Below are 23101 nucleotides of genomic sequence, written 5' to 3'. Positions count from 1 at the left end.
GGGCTGCCCGGACAACAGGTCGTCAGCTGGCAGAGATGGGTGACAGACTGGACCGTGAATGGGCAGAGAGACACCCTAATCAGTGGCCTGTGCCACAAACTCTTCATGTGACAAGTCCTGCCCATGCCCTGACTAGAAGCATCTACAGGTGAGAGGGCTCAAAGACCAGGATGTATTGTGCCAAACAACTAGTAAATCAGTGCTTATTTTGCACATAAGAAATATTTAACACGCGATATGAAAATATGGTTAACAAAGATTTCATGTAATTCATTATCAGGGGGATACAAGGACAGCTTTGGGGAGTGAAGAGTTTGCCCGGCGTGGCCTCCGCTGTCCACAGGCAGGCTACACAGAGAGCAGAGGCTTGGGTAAGAGCCAACAACATATTACATATACCTACAGTATCTACTTTCCTCACATCTCATATGCATTGGGGGTAGGGGATACGTCTCTTACTACTCATGTGTTGTCCCTTGCCCCTACACAGGTTTCCAGTATTCAACCTGCTAACTGCCCTGGTTGGGCCAAAGCAATGCTTGCCACTGTGGCACTGGTGGCCACGGCAACCATTTGCACTGCATTGTGGAAGGAGTAGAAAGGCTAACCATTGCACTGAGGGGGGCCTTGGCTGGACTTCTGGCTACAATGTTCTATGTTGGACAATTTCCTAATTGAGTGATATTTTTAAACCATTTTTACTATAGACTTTAAGAAAAAAGAAATACCGTGTGTGTTATTGAATTGATTGTGCTGGATCACAGTTTTTATAGTCTTATCAACTAATGCATGTTTTAAATACTGTTGCTGGTCTGCAGTTTTTTCTATGAAGATTGAGCCTGTTACTGGTTAGACATTTAATTGCCACAACTATCTTATGTAGCTTATTACACCATTAAATGGACACTGGAAAATGATTTTTTTAATGACTTGAGAAAAAATTAAACTTGAGAAAAACCAAACTGACTTGACTCATAAATACCAGGTATTTATTTATTGGTGCAAAGTCACTTGAATGAGTTCATATGGACAGAGTCATTTCTGTCACATTGAAGGAAGTATACTGTAGGTAATGTATGTGTGTCAATATCTTTAGTACTGTTTTACTCATTTTGGGTGATTGTCAATGGGTGTATACTGTACAGTATGTAGACTGTACTGTATTGATACGAGTCTCTTCACAAATCCATGAGTCTGGTCTTATTCCTCAGACCATAATCCTCTCAGTCATCGTGGGTGGTGACGTCCACGTGTGTGTAGCTCTTGTAGGCCTTCATGTTGCACTTCTGCAGCGTGGCCCCCAGCTGCTTCCCGGGGCCCACCTCGTAGGTGTGTGGGAAGCTCTGACCCTGGGTCCTCTCGAACACCTCGTGGAGGGTCTGCTCCCACTTCACAGGCGACACCAGCTGCTTGGCCAGCTGCCTGCGCACGTGGCCCTCATGCATGTAGCGCTTGGCGTCCACGTTGGAGTACACGTTGATCTCGGGCCGACGTACCTAAGTTGGGATGGGTAGAGAGACGGGTTTGGTAAAGGATTTTTCCACTCCTTTACATTTATTTTGGCATTTATGGAGGGAAACTGTAAATGTTTTTAACCAGACTTATACAATTGACAATCTGTCTGTGGCCCATGTTAGGAATCAAATCTTGTAAACTCCACCATACTTCAACCAACAACTGGAGATATTCTATACTTGACGTATGTTGTGTATTGTAACGTCCTGGCTGCACAGTACATTGACCAACTGGAAATTGAAAATATATTATTGCCTGATTGAAGTTCGGTTCGGTGGCAGACTCCATCAGTGCTGTGTGGAAAGCCCCACTCACCGGGAGCGGCCGCGCACGCAGGAAGTGAAGTTTCCTCGTGTTCTGTTGTAGGAAGTCCAGTGCCTGAGGGAGGGAGGACAGGAGGAAGTGTCTGACTCATTCCCAATTCCACCACTAGTCCATTCCCCTAACCCATTTAGATATCTGAGAAGTAGGCCTGTAGCCTGCTTGACTCTGATCTCAAATAAATGTGAGGTACGTAAAGCCAGGATGTTGTGGCCCAAGAGAGTGACCCAACTCCAAAGAATAATGACTCCCCATCCATCCACTACCTCTTTGTGGCCAGCGATGACTCTCCCGTCGGGGAAAAGGTAGTTGGCCACGCTGCAGACGGGCTCCTTGATGCCCAGGCTAAGGCAGTGCTCCCTGGCCTGCAAACAGGCATGTTTGTACTTAGCCTGGGGCCGTCCCATTACCGACAGCATGCTGCTAGGGATCAGCTCTGACGCTTTCTGCATGGCCTCTCCCCGCACCTTCACTGCATACAGGGCTGTAGGATGAAAGAGAAAACTATGGCGACTTAGAATTGTTTACCGTCCGTTCATAATTAAGTATAGCACAACATTGGATAGACTATTGAGGTTCACCTTCTGCGAAATCCATGGCACTAGAAAACCAGGGCTGCAAACTCTCCCACACTAAATCCTGCAGCAGCCACACAATTCTCAATGGCCTTGAGATGGATGAGGTCGCATATGATGACAAAATGTTTGTAGAGAAATACAATAATATTATTGGTATAAAACATCAGGGTGTCTTAGGGGGTATAGTTAAACATATATTTAATGTATACTTTGCCATTAAATGCACACTTGTAACTTTAAATATCATGCAACTCACACAGCATCGGCGCATAAGCGGCTACAGACATTGCAACTACTATGTGGCTTACCGCTGGATTTTCGTGGTTCAGCCTCTCCACAGCTGCCAGTGATGTGACAAACACTGCGGGCTGACAGTGGACTGTCCTCATCAATTCCTCCTCTGGTCCATCTAGGCACAGAGGCAGCAAGTCGTAGCCCAGTATCTTCTGCGCGACGCCAAACATGTCCTTGACGTTTCTGTATTTCAGAAGCCCGCGACCCATACCCACGAACTGACTCCCCTGCCCGGGGAAGAGCAGCACAGAACACTCGCTCGGTTTCTTTTTGGGTCTCTGTTGCTCTTCCTCCGTGGGCTCATTCTCCAGGAGTTTGGTCTCGGGTGATGCTTGTGTCCCGTTCTGGGAGCCATGCTGATGGGGGTTGTTTGACACTTTCCTGCACAAGAAGGGAAATGACCTAAGCTCCGTTATTGAGGGTATCCTCATCATGTTGTGTAGGGTAGCGCCACTCATGTTGATTGATAAACCTTTTCGCAGGACCACGACATTAATGTGCATAGTATTGCCACATGCAATCTCTAAATTTGGTGTCCACCAAAGTGGTTCGCAGGTTTATATAAGTTCAAGGAACTCATATTATATACTCGGTGAGACCATCAATTGGCGCTGGGCGCAGCCATATTGCTTGGGAGGGTGTGTTGCAGATTCACAAGAAATCACACAAAAACATCACAAGACGTCAAAAATACTCATATTGAAATAGTAATCTTTAGTTAGAAATATTGCAAGTGATTGTTTGAATATTTTCTCCATTGCTTGGTAGACCTATTTACCTACACAAACAAATATGTTCAACTTCTGTTGGCTATCGAAACAATCGAGGTAAAGACAGTTACAGGTTGGCTATTCGCCTGTTGGACCGTCAACATAGTGACAAATCAAGTTTTTCAAATTTCAATAGCTATTTAACCATTACTCCTAAAATGTTCAAAACTGGTTCTAGCTAACCCGATGGCATAGACACACATTGCACACATTTATTTTTTGTCAATTTATATCTCGCACTATTTTTTATTATTTATTTACATTTTTGAATTTCAATAGCTCATTGGTCATATTACCTACTGGACTCAAACAAGGTTCATAATGTCCACTGACTAACTACCCTTCTATATCGCACACCCTTTAGTTTGTCCATTTTCATCACAAGATTTTACATGAATTTTTCAAAATGTAAAATTTCAATGGCTCCTTGGTCATGTGACCTAGTGACTTCAAACATGGTGCAGAATGTACCCTTCTATATTGCACACTTGTTTGTGTACTGTAAAATCACGCGGTGTAAAATTGACTAACTAAAGGGTGTGCAATGTGTAGGCTCACTGAGTGGACATTCTGAACCTTGTTTGAGTCAGGTAGATCACAATACCAATGAGCTATTGAAATGTATATGTAAAAACCTTTGTACTTTGTTTACGCTCTAACTAATTCAACTAGGAATACAAAATGCTGCTCACATTTCCACATGTTTATTAGCTTTGGAAAGCAAATTAATATCCAAATCGTGAAAATAAGACCTGTGCAATGGTGTGTGCAATTTTTTCAACATAATGGCACTTATTTGTGGTTTGAAAGCGCGAATATCCATCGAATATCCAACTTGAGACTGTCTTTACCTCGGTATCGAAAAAACATCAACCACTTGATATTCTGTATGATGTGTGATACTCATGTACATATGTCACATATAGTAAGACATGTATTTAGATATATTTATTTTAAATATTAGTACATATGTTACATATATATTAGGCATCGGTATGGGTATATGTAAGCCACAGACATATTTTTCAAAAGGATTTAAGACATTATTTCAAAGAGATTGAATTTCAAGAATAAAAGTTGTGCTGAATATTAGTCCTAATTCAAAAGGGGACTGTACATATTTGCGTGTCCCGATTTTTCGTGACATGACACTTTTCCTTTCCTGACAAAAAATGTCATACATGGGTTTATTAGACTGCCTTTTATCAAATGGAGAAGAGAGCAATCACGTTGTTCACACACTACATACTAGTACGCACACTTCTTTTGTACAGAAATTCAAACCTGTCGTTTATGCTTGGTATTCTATCATTTACAATGACTGTTGTCCCCTAGCAAGATGGAAATCTGAACAGTCAGTTGGTTGATGAGGTGTTTCTCAGTTCTTGAAGTAGTGTATAGGCTACTGGGTCCACCTGCCAAGAATCATAGTCCTCATCATTGGTCATGTTCATACGGAAAGGAAGATTTTTTGTGAAGGAGGATACTAAAATTAGCATTCTTATTGCACAGGTAGTATCTCCTCGATCAATTTATTTCTTACAGATCCTACTAATCTCCTAGTCAGCACTACCATTGGTAGAGGTCAGGTTCCTCCCCGACTACATTCTAGATCTTACAAAGCCTGGATTGGTATTTAACAGATCAGCTTAGCACCTCATATGATGTAGAAATCTGATGCCTGACTGCACAGTCGATGATGTAGCACGCAACCATTGATTGATGCAATGCAACACCTGCACATCTAGTCGGGCAGGAACTCGGCCAGACTGTTGACATGTAAAACAACTGGGAATGTTCGACATTGCAGCCAACAGTACAGACTGCCGAATGACTGATCTGCAAAGATCCTTGCATCATAAATAACTACAATATTATTTGTAGATCAGTCAGTGAGTCAGTCACAATTTACCCATGACACATCATGATCCCCCAGGCTCTGACAGGGTGATAGCTTCCACCTGTTCCTTTAGCCCTTTCTCTTCTGTATCCGATTGGCTCACAAGTATTTGCTGAGTTTCTTGATTGGCTCTTGGTTGGAGTTTAGCGATAAACTCACTGCTGGCTAATGCACCCTCCTGTTTCGGGCAGGTGATTTTCGCTGGCAACGATGATAACTTGTCTAGCAAAAGATATGGCATACCATATTTAGTATATTTTATTGAATGTCCATCAAATATTATTTCTTATTGTAGTATTTTTTTTTATTGCAACACACACAGACAGAGAGACAGAGAGAGAGAGAGAAAGAGAGAGAGACAGAGAGAGAGAGAGAGAGAGAGAGAGACAGAGAGAGACAGAGAGAGAGAGAGAGAGACAGAGAGAGACAGAGAGAGAGAGAGAGAGAGAGAGAGACAGAGAGAGACAGAGAGAGAGAGAGAGACAGAGAGAGACAGAGAGAAAGAGAGACAGAGAGACAGAGACAGAGAGAGACATGGCAGAGCATTACCCCCAGGTGCGATGGGTTTCATTAGGCGGTTGAGCTGAACGTTCCAGTGTCGGACATGGATGCTGGCTTTACGAAGCTTCTCCTGAACTTCCTACAGACCCAGAGAGAAGGAAACAAGGACATGAGAACATACTGCTAGTTACAAAGTTGATGTCAGTTGCACTTTGTTTTACCATCTATCATTTACTATCTGTTATTGACTTATAGGTGCCCTATGCAACAATTCCACCTGCAAATAATCCTATAAAGCGTTTTCAATGTGGAAATTATGGCTGCCTAAAGTCCACTGTAGTTCCCACATAAAAAGATCCTGAACATGGATCTTTATCCTGCTCTCCCCTCACCTCCTGCCACCTCTTCTCCTCTACCTCTCATCTCCTTGCTCTCACCTCCAGGTGCTGGTGACTCCTCTCTCGGGTCTCTCGGAGGCTCTGGAGCTCCTGGGAGGCATAGTGGAGGGCAGAGGGGGCCGGCCGCTTTTCCTTAGCTCCGTTTGGGGCCTCCTCCGTGGAGCTGAAGTGGCGGGATGCCTCCTGCTGCTCCTGGAGGAGCAGACACTGCCTGCTCTTCTCCTCCTCTGCCTGCAGTACCCTGGGAGACGAGAGGAAGGAGGACAATGGTAGAGACAGTAGAAAGGGAGAAAATGATAGGAGAGAGGTTGAGGGATATAAGGACACAGAAGACCATTCTAATGCAATAGACAGGGACGTTTGGTGATCTGATCTGTGACTTTAGTCTTGCAGCCGTGCCTGTGTGTGTGTGTGTGTGTGTGTGTGTGTGGGCGCATGTGTGTGCCTGACTATATCCTCCTCCATGTGGGCCAGTATCTCTGTGTTGAAATAAGTTTGTATAGGTGTGTTACCCTTCTAGCTCCAGCCTGACTCTCTCCTCCTCCATGTGGGCCTGTATCTCTGTGTTGAGAGCAGCCTCCAGTTTCTGCTGGGTCAGCTCCAGCTCCTGGATCCTCTTCCGCTGCTGCTCGGCCTCCTTCTCCTTCTCTGCCATCTCAGCCTGCATGCTCTCCCGCAACTGGGGAACACACGCAGACAGGCAATCAGGCACAAATACATATACACCAAATGCATTCACACACACACACACACAAACACACACAAACCTCATTCTTCAGTACATGATCTCACCTTCTCTGCCTCCTCTAGCTGTCTCTCCAACTCTCTCTGGACCTCCTTCTGTTGCTCCCTCTCTTTCTCCTCCTCATCCCTGCGCCGTGCCTCCACCTCTCGCTGGTGCTGTGGGACACAAATACATCCTACATGTCATGTTAGGTACTGTATACTATGTATGCATTACCCCCTCTTTCCCCCCACTCATCATTTCTTTCACTCTCTCTCCCTCCTGCTCACCTGAATAATACTCTCTATCTCCTGTCCTTGCCGTTCCTTTTCCCTCTCCAGATCTTGAATGGTAAGCTCTTCTGATTGGCTGCCGCGGCTGCTGCTGGCACTCAGGCTACGCTCCTGTTGACTGTGCTTGCGCTGGACCTGCCTCTTCAGCTTTAGTTCCTGGTGCAGGGAGGACTTGCGCTCACCCTGGAGACGGGCGGCAGTCTGCAAGGCTGGGGAGAAAGAGGACACACACACACACACACACACAGGAGAATCAGAAAAAAATGATGTTCTTTCCCTAATGCTTTTCAACCGAGGGGTCTCCCGCGTGCCAACCAAATGTTTTAACCATTAGGTTAACAGGATATCCTCTTGGTCCGGGGACGACAATTAGGCTTGTTTCTCAGGCAGGGCGTTACACTTGTTCACATCCCCTCACCTTGGGTCCATTCCACTCTCTGTCTCTGGTCGGCAGCACTCATCTCATAGGTCTTACTGGTGGTCTTCACACAAAAGAGACAACGCTTCCCATCCCTGTCTGGAATAGCCTAAGACAAAGAGAGGACAACTGGTGGTTGACTACCAGGGTGACATTGACTTATCAAGACCCCAAATTCCGCTCAGCTAATCCCAACCATAAATGATCAGCATTAGCATCAGGCTCGCAACAGGTAACCCTCATTGACTCTTGTTGTAATCCACATCCTAGTTCAAAATATAGGCCCAATGGTACAGATCTAGACAAGCTTGTATCTATACCAATTCAAGCTAACTCTATGGTATTTTCAAATAAGGGGTTACCAACTGAGCATAGTGTGCTGATATTAGACTGATATGAAATCCTGCAGCTGTGGTGTTGGACTGATTCATGTAAATGCCAGAAGTTTGATCTTGAACTCTGACCTCTCAAACCAATGTGGACACTCTGGTAATATCTGAAACCACAAAAATGGAAGAGGGAAACAGTCAGTAAGGAACGTGTCTGTCGGCCTTGCATTAAAGACCAAAAGTGATTAAATAAAATTCTGATAAATAAAAAAGTATACCAGTTTCATTTAAGGACCAAAAATGGACAGCTGTAACATATAGATTGCAAAATAGTTGGGAAGTGATTTTCGATATACCAATTCCATGGCACATGGTTTATGAACTGATACACAAAACGACGACGGATTCGAAACTTAAAATTGTTCCATTTAAATTATTATACAAAATTCTTGCAACCAATTACATTTTATATATACACATAGGAACTGAGAAGTGGTATGTGGTCCCCACCTGCAGAACCACTCCTTTATTGGGGGTGTCTTGCTAATTGCCTATAATTTCCACCTGTTGTCTATTCCATTTGCACAACAGCATGTGAAATTTATTGTCAATCAGTGTTGCTTCCTAAGTGGACAGTTTGATTTCACAGAAGTGTGATTGACTTGGAGTTACATTGTGTTGTTTAAGTGTTCCCTCTATTTTTTGAGCAGTGTATATATGGGGGATAATACCATCCCAGCTCTGCAGACTTTGCTGCAAAAAGACAGAATCATTAGATCATTTGTTTTGGTACTGTCCATATGTAGTTTGTTTTTGGTCACAGGTCCAGGAAAGGTTAAAGAATTGCAACATTTACCTGGAGCTAACTCTGCAGATAGCACAGCTGAGTGACTTGCAAAGTCATAGACAATCAATAATATAATAATACTTTTAGCAAAAAAATATATATTTAATTTACAATCTGTAGAAACTCTGAAAATAGAAAGGTTCAGAACTTTAGTGAAACAGCACAGTTAAAAATATATGGCAAATAGAAATCAAAACTGGATGGTATACAGAGATAGATGGGAGGTGTTGAGGGAAACTTGGCTAAATAAGACTGGATACTGATGTGTCTCTGGCTGGTTATAATGTTTTGGATCTGACAGAGGTGTCGCCATATTTACAAAGGACATCTTAAATGTTTCTGTATCTCTCACTACCTCTGTCCCTAAGCAATTTGAATGTCTTGTCCAAAATGTGGCCCTTGGTAATAATGGCAGATTTACGCTAGGCCCTGGTGCACAACTGAGCAAGAAGACAAGTACAGTAGAGTGTCTAGTTTGAGAAACAGACACCTCACAAGTCTGCAACTGGCAGCTTCAGCAAACAGTACCCGCAAAACACCAGTCTCAACGTCAACAGTGAATAGGCGACTCCGGGATGCTGGCCTTCTAGGCACAGAAGTTGGTTTCAATGCTGAACTACAGTCAGGTCATGACCCTGGTAAGGATAACAGGCATGCAGATGAGCATCCCAGAGACCGTTTCTGATAGTTTGTGCAGAAATTCTTCAGTTGTGTAATCCCACAGTTTCATCAAGTGTCTGGGTGGCTGGTCTCAGACAATCCCGCAGGTCAAGGTCCCCGGATGTGGAGGTCCTGGGCTGGTGTGGTTACATGTGGTCTGCGGTTGTGAGGCCGATTGGACGTATTCTCTAAAACGTTGGAGGCGGCTTATGGTAGATACATAAACATTACATTATCTGGCAACAGCTCTAGTGGACATCCCTGCTGTCAGCATGCCAATTGCATGCTCCCTTAACTTGAGACATCTGTGGCATTGTGCGGTGTGACAAAACTGCACATTTCAGAGTGGCCTTTTATTGTCCTCAGCACAAGGAACACCTGTGTAATAATCATGCTGTTTAATCAGCTTCTTGATATGCCACACCGGTCAGGTGGATATTTTTTGTTAAATATAGTATACCTTTTTTCAAGATGAGTGATGACAAGAGAATCATCCAGCCCTTTGGTTATCTCACTACATCCCCATATGCCATGTCTTGAAATATGCAGACAGATTAACAGACAGAGTGCTGTATCAGCAGCTACACTTGTCTAGATTATGTGCTATATTGTTTACACCATAAAAAAATCATTGTGATGCCTTATTTATTGACCTGTCAATAGTATTTGATACTGCTGACAATTTCTTACTTGTACAAAGGTTGTGTGAAATATGCTAGGTCAGGCATCTTACAGTTGGTTCAATAACTATCTAATGGACATGACACAACTTGTACTGACGGTATCAAATCTAGCTTCCTCAATATTATGAAAGGTTTACCGCAGGGGTTGATTTTTGGCCCTGTTCTCTTCACTATTTCTATACATAATATTGGTCTATCTGTTAAAACCTGTAACATTCATCTCTATGCAGATGATACAGTTATTTACTCCTGTTCCCCCTCTTAACAGCAGGCCATTCATAACCTTCAGCATGGTTTTGACTCCGTTCAAAAATTGCTTACTGATCTTAAACTAGTGCTAAATGCTAATAAAACCAAGTTTATGTTGTTCTCCAGGTCTCGTAATATTAACTTTGAGGACCTACATATTTGCACATTGAAGGGAGCCCAAACTGAACAAGTCCTCCATTATAAATACTTGGGAGTTTGGATTGATGATAAGCAGCCTGTTAAAACACACATTGTGTCAACAAGAAAGTTGAAAATTAAGATGATTTCTATAAAAGAAACCAATTCTGCCTGACTTTGGAAAGTAGAAGGAAGATTGTTCAAGCAATGCTTCTCCCAGTACTTGATTATGGTGATGTAATCTACAGTCGTGGCCAAAAGTTTTGAGAATGACACAAATATTCATTTTCACAAAGTTTGCTGCCTGAGTTTGTATGATGGCAATTTGCATATACTCCAGAATGTTATGAAGAGTGATCAGATTAATTGCAAAGTCCCTCTTTGCCGTGCAAATGAACTGAATCCCCCAAAAACATTTCCACTGCATTTCAGCCCTGCCACAAAAGGACCAGCTGACATCATGTCAGTGATTCTCTCGTTAACACAGGTGTGAGTGTTGACGAGGACAAGGCTGGAGATCAGTCTGTCATGCTGATTGAGTTCAAATAACAGACTGGAAGCTTCAAAAGGAGGGTGGTGCTTGGAATCATTGTTCTTCCTCTGTCAGCCATGGTTACCTGCAAGGAAACACGTGCTGTCGTCATTGCTTTGCACAAAAAGGGCTTCACAGGCAAGGAAATTGCTGCCAGTAAGATTGCACCTAAATCAACCATTTATCGGATCATCAAGAACTTCAAGGAGAGCGGTTCAATTGTTGTAAAGAAGGCTTCAGGGTGCCCAAGAAAGTCCATTAAGCGCCAGGACTGTTTCCTAAAGTTGATTCAGCTGTGGGATCGGGGCACCACCAGTACAGAGCTTGCTCAGAAATGGCAGAAGGCAGGTGTGATTGCATCTGCATGCACAGTGAGGCGAAGACTTTGGAGGATGGCCTGGTGTCAAGAAGGAGCAGCACAGAAGCCACTTCTCTCCAGGAAAAACATCAGGGACAGACTGATATTCTGCAAAAGGTACAGGGATTGGACTGCTGAGGACTGGGGTAAAGTCATTTTCTCTGATCAATCTCCTTTCCGATTGTTTGGGGCATCCGGAAAAAAGCTTGTCCGGAGAAGACAAGGTGAGCGCTACCATCAGTCCTGTGTCATGCCAACAGTAAAACATCCTGAGACCATTCATGTGTGGGGTTGCTTCTCAGATAAGGGAGTGGGCTCGCTCACAATTCTGAACACAGCCATGAATAAAGAACGGCACCAACACATCCTCCGAGAGCAACTTCTCCCAACCATCCAGGAACAGTTTGGTGACAAACAATGCCTTTTCCAGCATGATGGAGCACCTTGTCATAAGGCAAAAGTGATACAGGAACTCCCCAGACCTTAATCCCACAAACAAAAACCCACAAATTCGGACAAACTCCAAGCATTGATTATGCAAGAATGGGCTGCCATCAGAAGTTACAGTGCCTTGCGAAAGTATTCGGCCCCCTTGAACTTTGCGACCTTTTGCCACATTTCAGGCTTCAAACATAAAGATATAAAACTGTATTTTTTTGTGAAGAATCAACAACAAGTGGGACACAATCATGAAGTGGAACGACATTTATTGGATATTTCAAACTTTTTTAACAAATCAAAAACTGAAAAATTGGGCGTGCAAAATTATTCAGCCCCCTTAAGTTAATACTTTGTAGCGCCACCTTTTGCTGCGATTACAGCTGTAAGTCGCTTGGGGTATGTCTCTATCAGTTTTGCACATCGAGAGACTGACATTTTTCCCATTCCTCCTTGCAAAACAGCTCGAGCTCAGTGAGGTTGGATGGAGAGCATTTGTGAACAGCAGTTTTCAGTTCTTTCCACAGATTCTCGATTGGATTCAGGTCTGGACTTTGACTTGGCCATTCTAACACCTGGATATGTTTATTTTTGAACCATTCCATTGTAGATTTTGCTTTATGTTTTGGATCATTGTCTTGTTGGAAGACAAATCTCCGTCCCAGTCTCAGGTCTTTTGCAGACTCCATCAGGTTTTCTTCCAGAATGGTCCTGTATTTGGCTCCATCCATCTTCCCATCAATTTTAACCATCTTCCCTGTCCCTGCTGAAGAAAAGCAGGCCCAAACCATGATGCTGCCACCACCATGTTTGACAGTGGGGATGGTGTGTTCAGGGTGATGAGCTGTGTTGCTTTTACGCCAAACATAACGTTTTGCATTGTTGCCAAAAAGTTCAATTTTGGTTTCATCTGACCAAAGCACCTTCTTCCACATGTTTGGTGTGTCTCCCAGGTGGCTTGTGGCAAACTTTAAACGACACTTTTTATGGATATCTTTAAGACATGGCTTTCTTCTTGCCACTCTTCCATAAAGGCCAGATTTGTGCAATATACGACTGATTGTTGTCCTCTGGACAGAGTCTCCCACCTCAGCTGTAGATCTCTGCAGTTCATCCAGAGTGATCATGGGCCTCTTGGCTGCATCTCTGATCAGTCTTCTCCTTGTATGAGCTGAAAGTTTAGAGGGACGGCCAGGTCTTGGTAGATTTGCAGTGGTCTGATACTCCTTCCATTTCAATATTATCGCTTGCACAGTGCTCCTTGGGATGTTTAAAGTTTGGGAAATCTTTTTGTATCCAAATCCGGCTTTAAACTTCTTCACAACAGTATCTCGGACCTGCCTGGTGTGTTCCTTGTTCTTCATGATGCTCTCTGCGCTTTTAACGGACCTCTGAGACTATCACAGTGCAGGTGCATTTATACGGAGACTTGATTACACACAGGTGGATTGTATTTATCATCATTAGTCATTTAGGTCAACATTGGATCATTCAGAGATCCTCACTGAACTTCTGGAGAGAGTTTGCTGCACTGAAAGTAAAGGGGCTGAATAATTTTGCACGCCCAATTTTTCAGTTTTTGATTTGTTAAAAAAGTTTGAAATATCCAATAAATGTTGTTCCACTTCATGATTGTGTCCCACTTGTTGATTCTTCACAAAAAAATACAGTTTTATATCTTTATGTTTGAAGCCTGAAATGTGGCAAAAGGTCGCAAAGTTCAAGGGGGCCGAATACTTTCGCAAGGCACTGTAATTGACAGCATGCCAGGGCGGATTGCAGAGGTCTTGAAAAAGAAGGGTCAACACTGCAAATAATGACTCTTTGCATCAACTTCATGTAATTGTCAATAAAAGCCTTTGACACTTATGAAATGCTTGTAATTATACTTCAGAATTCCATAGTAACATATGACAAAAATATCTAAACACACTGAAGCAGCAAAATTTGTGGAAATTAATATTTGTGTCATTCTCAAAACTTTTGGCCAAGGCTGTACTTGCATGTGGCAGCCTCTGCTTTAAAACCTTTAGATTCAAACTAGCATTCAGCACTTCTTTTTATCACTGGGGACAATGTTCCGTATACATCACTGCATTTTGTATAGTTCCGTTGGCTGGGAGTCTCTAACTACCAGAAGGGTCCACCACTGGCTACTTTTTGTACATAAAGCGGTTCTTCAGGGACTCCCCCAACTACATCAGCTCACGTATTAACTGAAGATCAGGCCATTTTCAGACCTGCTCGCTGGACCGACTGCTTCTGGAGGTCCAGCTCATGGAATGGCCTTCAGGTCACCTTGAAATTACACTCACTGCTCTCCACTGGACAGCTTAGATGGAGTTTAAGGGAGGTGATGTGAGAGTTGTGTTTGTTTTGATTAATCCTGCTTTATTTATTGTATTGATATTATTTATTGTATGTTCATAGGGATCTAGAAGAAAAAGAAACGCACACCTATTTAGGCGAGGTGCTATGTTCACAGGGATCCCTTGCAAATTAGACCCTGGTCTGAATGGTGACCCACCCTGTAGAAATAAAAGTTGAATTTAAAAAAAATCAAAACATGACCAAAAGTATGTGGACACCTGCTCGTCGAACATCTCATTGCAAAACCACAGGCATTACTATGGATTTGGTCCCCCCCTTTGCTGCTATAACAGCCTCCACTCTTCTAAGGAAGGCTTTCCACTAGATGTTGGAACATTGCTGCAGGGACTTGCTTCCATTCAGCCAGAAGAGCATTAGTGAGGTCGGGCACTGATGTTGGGCGAATAGGCCTGGCTCGCAGTTGGCGTTCCAATTCATCACAAAGGTGCGATGGGCTTGAGGTCAGGGCTTTGTGCAGGCAAGTCAAGTTATTCCACATCGATTTTGACAAACCATTTCTGTATGGACCTGGCTTTGTGCACAGCAGCATTGTCATGCTGAAACATGAAAAGGGCCTTCCCCAAACTCTTGCCACAAAGTTCAAAGCACAGAATCGTCTAGAATGTCATTGTATGCTGCAGCTTTAAGATTTCCCTTCACTGGAACAAAGGGGCCGAGCCCGAACCGTGAAAAATAACCCCAGACCATTATTCCCCCTCCACCTAACTTTACAGTTGGCACTGCATTTGGGTATGTAGCGTTCTCCTGGCATCTGCCAAACCCAGATGTCTGTCAGACTGCCAGATGGTGAGGTATAATTAATCACTCCAGAGAACGCGTTTCCACTGCTCCAGAGTCCAGTGGCGGTGAGCTTTACACCACACCAGCTGACTCCTGGCATTGCGCGTGGTGATCTACTGTGATCCACAGTAGCGATTCACTCAGCCATTAGCAAAAAAATGAAATTATCCTAGCCAAGATTTTTCTACCGGTTTTGTGGATTGAAAGATGAACCAGAATAACAAGATTACCTCCACAACACAATTCTGGTCCAATAGAATCTCTCCCTTCTTGTCTTTCAGGTCCTCGCTGGCGTAGTAGGCCATGAAGGATGGCCTGAGTACAAACCAACGCTCCATCCAGTTCCTGCGCACATGTCCCTTTTTCCACATGTAACCCTGCGAGAGAGAGAGAGACAGACAGAGAGACAGACCGAGAGAGAGAGGGATCGATCATTGTCCCTGTAATGTGAATTTCATTCAACGCAAACACACATAAAAACAGCCCACACACACAGCCCCACCTGGAGCCACATCCATATAGTCCCACCAACTCACCCTCTTGAGGACGTTGTGGTACATCTCCAAGAAGACCTGGTCCAGAGCCAGACTGAAGGCACCCGCATTGCTGACCCTCAGCAGCCTCCCGGCGCCCATGTGATCCAGGAACACCCACACCGACATGCCCTCCTCCTGGACAGAGGCATCCTGGGATAGCAGGTCCTCCAGGGGCTTACCGTCCCACTCCTGGTTCATCGCAGTGGAGATTTTCTTCATCAAGTACTCCACCTGCGTGTGTGTGTGCGTTACAAGTCAGAAAATATCTTTATCCTTTTATGGCTCAATTTGCTGAGACCCATATTCAGAAAGTGATCTAGTAAAGGGATAATTCTGTGGTCAGCAAGTTGCAACACATCTTCATAAAGCCTGCAGATGTTATCAACAGGAAACCAAACCTCCCTCATATTGGTTTATTCTACTCTGACTTCCTGCTTAGTGGGAGGAAAACAGGAAGTAAGGACCTAGAGTAGAGATATTTTAGCAAATGCACAGGAGGATGGTGGTACCATAATTAGGGAGGACGGGCTCGTTTCAACCATTGTTATGAGCCGTCCTCCCCTCAGCAGCCTCCACTGAGCAAGGGGCTAATCGATAAACATACAGTTTGTATACTGCAAGCATCAAAGCACACTATGTAGTCAAAATGACCACTGGACTGCATAACTACGACAATTCTCTTACTGTTTGTATACAGTACTGTATGTGTGTCTATTAACCCTCTATTCTCCCTCCCGCTTCAGCTCTCCTCCTTTCCCACCGCTCTCTCCCTCTTTTTCAGATGAACTATTTCCTCCCTACCTGTACATCTCTTTTCTCTCTGAAAGATACTATCTGGCTTTATATTTAAATGTGCCAATGGAGGTCAGTCTCTCCCTGGTCCCCTCATCCCGCCAACCCCCTCACCTCCTGGGGAATCATGATGAGTGGGTAGTGGTCCTCCGACAGCAGGTTGAAGAGACAGAAAAGTTTGAAGCAGTCTCTCAGGGAGCACAGCAGCCCCCCCTGGCCACTGGTAGGTCTGTAGTTTTTCTTCATGGTCATCATCCAGCACAGGTCGTCAAACATCTCCTTGTCATATGCACCCTCTTTGACCTGGGTGCAGCACACCAGGGGTTAATTTGTTCATTAGTACTGGTAAAGAGTTTTAGATGTTAAACGAATAGTTCACCCAAATGACTAAATGACATATTGGTTTCAATACCCTGTAAGCAGTCTATGGACAAGGTAAGACAGCAATGCATGCTTCGGTTTTGCTCACAGGTTAAGGAAACCAATATGTAATTTTGGGTGAACTAAGATCAAGATCAAGTGCAATTCATCTCCTGAATGGACTGGAATTCACTTATCTCAATGTGAAAATCCTCAATTGAGTATGATGGGTTGGTTACCTTGGCCAATATGTATTTGTTGAGGTAGTTTACCTTGGCCAGTATGTATTTGTTGAGGTAGTTTACCTTGGCCAGTATGTATTTGTTGAGGTAGTTTACCTTGGCCAGTATGTATTTGTTGAGGTAGTTTACCTTGGCCAGTATGTATTTGTTGAGGTAATTTACCTTGGCCAGTATGTATTTGTTGAGGTAGTTTACCTTGGCCAGTATGTATTTGTTGAGGTAGTTTACCTTGGCCAGTATGTATTTGTTGAGGTAGTTTACCTTGGCCAGTTTGTATTTGTTGAGGTAATTTACCTTGGCCAGTATGTATTTGTTAAGGTAATTTACCTTGGCCAGTATGTACAGTGCCTTGCGAAAGTATTTGGCCCCCTTGAACTTTGCGACCTTTTGCCACATTTCAGGCTTCAAACATAAAGATATAAAACTGTATTTTTTTGTGAAGAATCAACAACAAGTGGGACACAATCATGAAGTGGAACGACATTTATTGGATATTTCAAACTTTTTTAACAAATCAAAAACTGAAAAATTGGGCGTGCAAAATTATTCAGCCCCTTTACTTTCAGTGCAGCAAACTCTCTCCAGAAGTTCAGTGAGGATCTCTGAATGATCCAATGTTGACCTAAATGACTAATGATGATAAATACAATCCACCTGTGTGTAATCAAGTCTCCGTATAAATGCACCTGCACTGTGATAGTCTCAGAGGTCCGTTAAAAGCGCAGAGAGCATCATGAAGAACAAGGAACACACCAGGCAGGTCCGAGATACTGTTGTGAAGAAGTTTAAAGCCGGATTTGGATACAAAAAGATTTCCCAAGCTTTAAACATCCCAAGGAGCACTGTGCAAGCGATAATATTGAAATGGAAGGAGTATCAGACCACTGCAAATCTACCAAGACCTGGCCGTCCCTCTAAACTTTCAGCTCATACAATGAGAATACTGATCAGAGATGCAGCCAAGAGGCCCATGATCACTCTGGATGAACTGCAGAGATCTACGGCTGAGGTGGGAGACTCTGTCCGTAGGACAACAATCAGTCGTATATTGCACAAATCTGGCCTTTATGGAAGAGTGGCAAGAAGAAAGCCATGTCTTAAAGATATCCATAAAAAGTGTCGTTTAAAGTTTGCCACAAGCCACCTGGGTGACACACCAAACATGTGGAAGAAGGTGCTCTGGTCAGATGAAACCAAAATTGAACTTTTTGGCAACAATGCAAAACGTTATGTTTGGCGTAAAAGCAACACAGCGCATCACCCTGAACACACCATCCCCACTGTCAAACATGGTGGTGGCAGCATCATGGTTTGGGCCTGCTTTTCTTCAGCAGGGACAGGGAAGAGGGTAAAATTGATGGGAAGATGGATGGAGCCAAATACAGGACCATTCTGGAAGAAAACCTGATGGAGTCTGCAAAAGACCTGAGACTGGGACGGAGATTTGTCTTCCAACAAGACAATGATCCAAAACATAAACCAAAATCTATAATGGAATGGTTCAAAAATAAACATATCCAGGTGTTGGAATGGCCAAGTCAAAGTCCAGACCTGAATCCAATCGAGAATCTGTGGAAAGAACTGAAAACTGCTGTTCACAAATGCTCTCCATCCAACCTCACTGAGCTCGAGCTGTTTTGCAAGGAGGAATGGGAAAAAATGTCAGTCTCTCGATGTGCAAAACTGATAGAGACATACCCCAAGCGACTTATAGCTGTAATCGCAGCAAAAGGTGGCGCTACAAAGTATTAACTTAAGGGGGCTGAATAATTTTGCACGCCCAATTTTTCAGTTTTAGATTTGTTAAAAAAGTTTGAAATATCCAATAAATGTCGTTCCACTTCATGATTGTGTGCCACTTGTTGTTGATTCTTTATAAAAAAATACAGTTTTGTATCTTTATGTTTGAAGCCTGAAATGTGGCAAAAGGTCGCAAAGTTCAAGGGGGCCGAATACTTTCGCAAGGCACTGTATTTGTTGAGGTAGTTTACCTTGGCCAGTATGTATTTGTTGAGGTAGTTTACCTTGGCCAGTATGTATTTGTTGAGGTAGTTTACCTTGGCCAGTATGTATTTGTTGAGGTAGTTTACCTTGGCCAGTATGTATTTGTTGAGGTAGTTTACCTTGGCCAGTATGTATTTGTTGAGGTAGTTTACCTTGGCCAGTATGTATTTGTTAAGGTAATTTACCTTGGCCAGTATGTATTTGTTGAGGTAGTTTACCTTGGCCAGTATGTATTTGTTAAGGTAATTTACCTTGGCCAGTATGTATTTGTTGAGGTAGTTTACCTTGGCCAGTATGTATTTGTTGAGGTAGTTTACCTTGGCCAGTATGTATTTGTTGAGGTAGTTTACCTTGGCCAGTATGTATTTGTTGAGGTAGTTTACCTTGGCCAGTATGTATTTGTTGAGGTAGTTTACCTTGGCCAGTATGTATTTGTTAAGGTAGTTTACCTTGGCCAGTATGTATTTGTTAAGGTAGGGCATGTAGCCATGTTTTGACACCGGTCCATCGTCATCGTCTTGGAAGTGCTCCTCAAGTGCTACGGGGTCGTGAGGGATGTTCAACACCGTGTACAGGTTGTGGGAGAGAACCTGCGACATGCACACACACACACACACACACAAATTAAGAAAATACCTGTCAAAGGGAGATTCTCAATTGGTTCGCTGAACTGCTCTGTCCTCAGTTTTCCTTACCTAGGGCTCCTTTTGAAAAAGCTCAACGGTAACCGAGGAGAAGAAATGTGGAAACAATACGTTTGAATTCAATTAGACTCTCCTTCTTCACTCGCTCATCATCATGTAAATGACATTTCCAGGGATGGAATCCCAAATTAAATGTGTAAAGTATTCAAAAAACACACGTAGCTAGTTGTGCTAGACATTTTATAGATAATATGTAGCATATAGTTTTTAAATGTGCATACTTATCTCCAAGTAAACAACAGCTGATTTAAAAGGGGGTGTGGCGGATTTCAAAACTCTTCTGAGAAGGATACTCGCGCTTCTTCGGTGGGAGGACGTTATCGAGGGTGCGAGGACACTCCTCCATTTGAAACTAATTGACACTATCCTCGACCACTCTACAACTTAGCAGTTTCCGGGTCACCAAGGAGAGAGGACGGAGGATTCGAGGAGAAGATGGTCTTTTGGCCAAATGATAATCTCCCAAAAATGACCCTTTAAATGCATTATGTTACTGTCAATATTACATCTACCATTCCTATATTTATATACAATATGTAAGTGGTTACTGAAATAGTTCACAACTTCTAATCATCTCAAATCATATGAAAAAACAGAGGTCAACGATAAAAACCAAAGCAAGCAGTGTAAAAAAAAATTACAGGCCTCTGTTGACTTACTTACACGCACGCACACACACACACACACACGCACACAAACACACGCACGCACGCACACACACACACACACACACACACACGCACACACACACACACAGCCCCCTCGGTGTGAGCATGTCTGAACACCTGCCTGCTATTTCCTGGGATTCTCACCAAAGGGAGAACACAACTTGTTTGAACTCGACAGGCCAGAGACTGAGTGAAGGGGAAGATGACTGAACACACAGCACCGTCTGTTTCTGTTGTACAGTAAACTCTGATATGTTGTCATGTGTACAAGTTGACTGCAGTAAAGGGAGAGGGCCAGTCTTGGACTTTGAAAAGAGGGCACAGGTGACTATCGACTGACTTTAATGCTCCCATTTCTGTGTGTAGGCTGCCGCTGTTGTGATTTCTCACTGAAAGAGGGTTTCATGAATACACACTCATGGAGGTTGTATCCATGTATTAAAGTCACCAATGTATCCAAACTGTGTGCCAGTGAGAATGTTTTCATCCGCACGTTTCTCATAATGAGCAGTATTCCTGCATGATCCATGCAAATTATTATTTTTACTGGTGGACTGTTAACTTTCTAAATGGTATACATACCTAGATTAACGCTGAATAATGTATTATAGCCAATATATAACAACTTGTAAGAGGCTAACAATGTATTTTAAGGCTATCTTGATCAGATATTCAAACCTCAAAACGTTTGTTTATAAGGTTATCTAAACAAACGATTATGTGGATATTATTATGTGAATTGTAGACTATGAGTAACATGCTGGCGCCAGAGGCACAGAAGCAATTCAACACCCATTTCCTGATTATAAAGCTCAGCACTTGGAAATATTACACTTCAAATCTAACCTTCAGCTGGGATTTCGACACTTTGCCACATTTCTCCATGTCCAGCGATGTGAACGCGTACCAGATGGACTTGAGCAGTTCGGATTGCAGTTCCATTGTGGAGACAGACGTCTTTGCGTCTACATTCCGAAGCGAGCGGAGTGGCGCACAGCAGTGATCAGTATTGCAAACTGAAGTGGAAGCACTTAACGAGAAGGCGAACAGGACACCTTAAGAAAAGGGGTGGAGAAGAGAGGAACAATTATGTAACGAAAGTAAAATACTATATGCATATAATATTATATTTATAATCAAAATAAATACTTAATAAAAATGTATAAACCACAATATAATATCAATATTTCACTTTTCATATTTGGATTCATATAGGGTACTAATATTCGACCTTATAAACCTATAATTATGTTTTAGGTCACTCAAAGTTAAAACTTTGAATGACTTTGGAAAACTGGCATCCTTGTAAATTACTGACCTCTCTCTTTCAAATGGGTGGTGGTATATTAACCCCAGATCTTGGTTGATGTTACTGATATACATACGCGATGTGGGTCTTTCTTTTACCCAACGCAGTTAAGACAAAACCACGCCCCGTTATTCAGAGAGGCGTTCTACTACGCTCCCAGCGCAGAGACAGTGACCTTCCAAGGTAAGGATGGAAAGTGTAATTTAACAATTGCCTGCCTACCATAATGCAGGCCTATTATTATCATATTTGGTAACATTTGCCCATGTATTTATTTTCAGAGTTTCAATGAGTTGTAAAAATGTCTCAGAGAACTCTGCTGAATTCCCTCAATTGAAGGTCAGCTAAGTTAACCTAGGCTACTTAACGTTACTAGTTCGGTCTATTATCAGGTTAAATCATATGCTTATTATTCATATTTTCTCAAATATGTATTAGCAAATCATTCAGCCGAATAAGCAATGCCACAGCCATTGAATCTTAGAGCGTCAAGGGACGTTAATGGCTAGTTTGGTCCACCACATGATGTTATTATATTTTTCAATCTTGAAATACAAGGGCAAATGTTATTAATCAGTGACTGAAATTTCACGCTTCGTGATATTAATTTCCGGACTTGGAGAGCGCTCAAGTCTTTGTAGAATGCCCCGTTATTTAGAAAAACGGTGCGTGGTTTTGGCTTAACTGCGTTGGGGAAAAGAAAGATGCAGTTGACGTTATCACCCACCACGCTTACATCCCCCAGCAGCCACTCAGGGTTTGAGTCACACTCTCACACATCCACAAACTCACAAGTCGTTTCCTTAAAAGTAAGCGAGTGACTCTGTAGACAGGTCCGGATTTATGAGCGGGCCTTAGGAGAGTAGACGGTCTGTCCCAACCACTTTTCTCTCTCCTATTTGAGTAACATTAACAGATTGATAATAACAATTGTTCGTTTTGAGTTCAAGTACGAAAATCTAACTGAGTTAAGTGGATTTCAAATTGCTGACCTAAGATCTACTCTCCTTGACTTTGTTGTATTTCTAGAACCCTATAAAGAGGTCTTCCACCGACCGCCAAAACATCTATTCTAAGAACAATGGAAACCTGACCTATCCATTACAACCGACGTTATTAGGAGCCGCCTATAGAGCTACAACCATGAAAGACATTGTGACTTCTGGGGAAGTAACCAGAGATTCTCTGATGAACTGACTCTCCAGCAGACGGACCGACAATTCCAACAGAGAAGACAACAACGATGTCACGACTCCTACCGAAGGTGGCTCTCCTTCCTGTTCGGGTGGCGCTCGGCGGTCGTCGTCACCGGCCTACTAGCTGCCTCTAATCTTTTTCCCCCTTGTCTGTTTATTAGTTACAACTGTGT

The 23101-nt window shown here is 43.0% G+C and overlaps 2 protein-coding genes across 2 annotated transcripts; both read right to left on the bottom strand.

Annotated features, from left to right (window-relative positions):
• Positions 1-972: 972 nt before the first annotated feature.
• LOC112234240 (malonyl-CoA-acyl carrier protein transacylase, mitochondrial-like) lies at positions 973-3354 on the bottom strand. The gene is given in 6 exon segments (XM_024402293.2): positions 973-1496; positions 1771-1893; positions 2103-2320; positions 2418-2446; positions 2448-2503; positions 2723-3354. Coding segments are annotated over 6 exon segments (1188 nt in total). The 5' UTR covers positions 3212-3354; the 3' UTR covers positions 973-1223.
• Positions 3355-4411: 1057 nt separating this feature from the next.
• Positions 4412-21831, bottom strand: LOC112234237 (differentially expressed in FDCP 6-like). Its single transcript, XM_024402287.1, has 13 exons — positions 21742-21831; positions 21270-21478; positions 19501-19641; positions 16560-16748; positions 15654-15884; positions 15348-15494; positions 7713-7821; positions 7292-7503; positions 7070-7177; positions 6790-6956; positions 6317-6518; positions 5928-6018; positions 4412-5600 (listed from the first exon to the last, which is right to left on the bottom strand). Exons 2-13 carry the CDS (start codon positions 21363-21365, stop codon positions 5401-5403), a joined length of 1893 nt encoding a protein of 630 aa, XP_024258055.1. The 5' UTR covers positions 21366-21478; positions 21742-21831; the 3' UTR covers positions 4412-5400.
• Positions 21832-23101: the final 1270 nt, after the last annotated feature.

This window comes from Oncorhynchus tshawytscha, linkage group LG17, assembly GCF_018296145.1.
Source record: "Oncorhynchus tshawytscha isolate Ot180627B linkage group LG17, Otsh_v2.0, whole genome shotgun sequence".
In the NCBI taxonomy this organism is placed as follows: domain Eukaryota; kingdom Metazoa; phylum Chordata; class Actinopteri; order Salmoniformes; family Salmonidae; genus Oncorhynchus; species Oncorhynchus tshawytscha.
Note: the sequence above shows the minus strand (reverse complement) of the source record. Positions and strands in the feature narration are given on the sequence as shown.

Coding starts and splice junctions, on each gene's coding strand:
- LOC112234237 (XM_024402287.1), bottom strand. CDS start 21,365: ATGGAACTGCAATCCGAACTGCTCAAGTCCATCTGGTACGCGTTCACA. Junction 7,504..7,712: donor GAGAGTGGAATGGACCCAAG/GTGAGGGGATGT, acceptor CTTTCTCCCCAG/CCTTGCAGACTGCCGCCCGT. Junction 6,957..7,069: donor AGCTAGAGGAGGCAGAGAAG/GTGAGATCATGT, acceptor TGTGTTCCCCAG/TTGCGGGAGAGCATGCAGGC.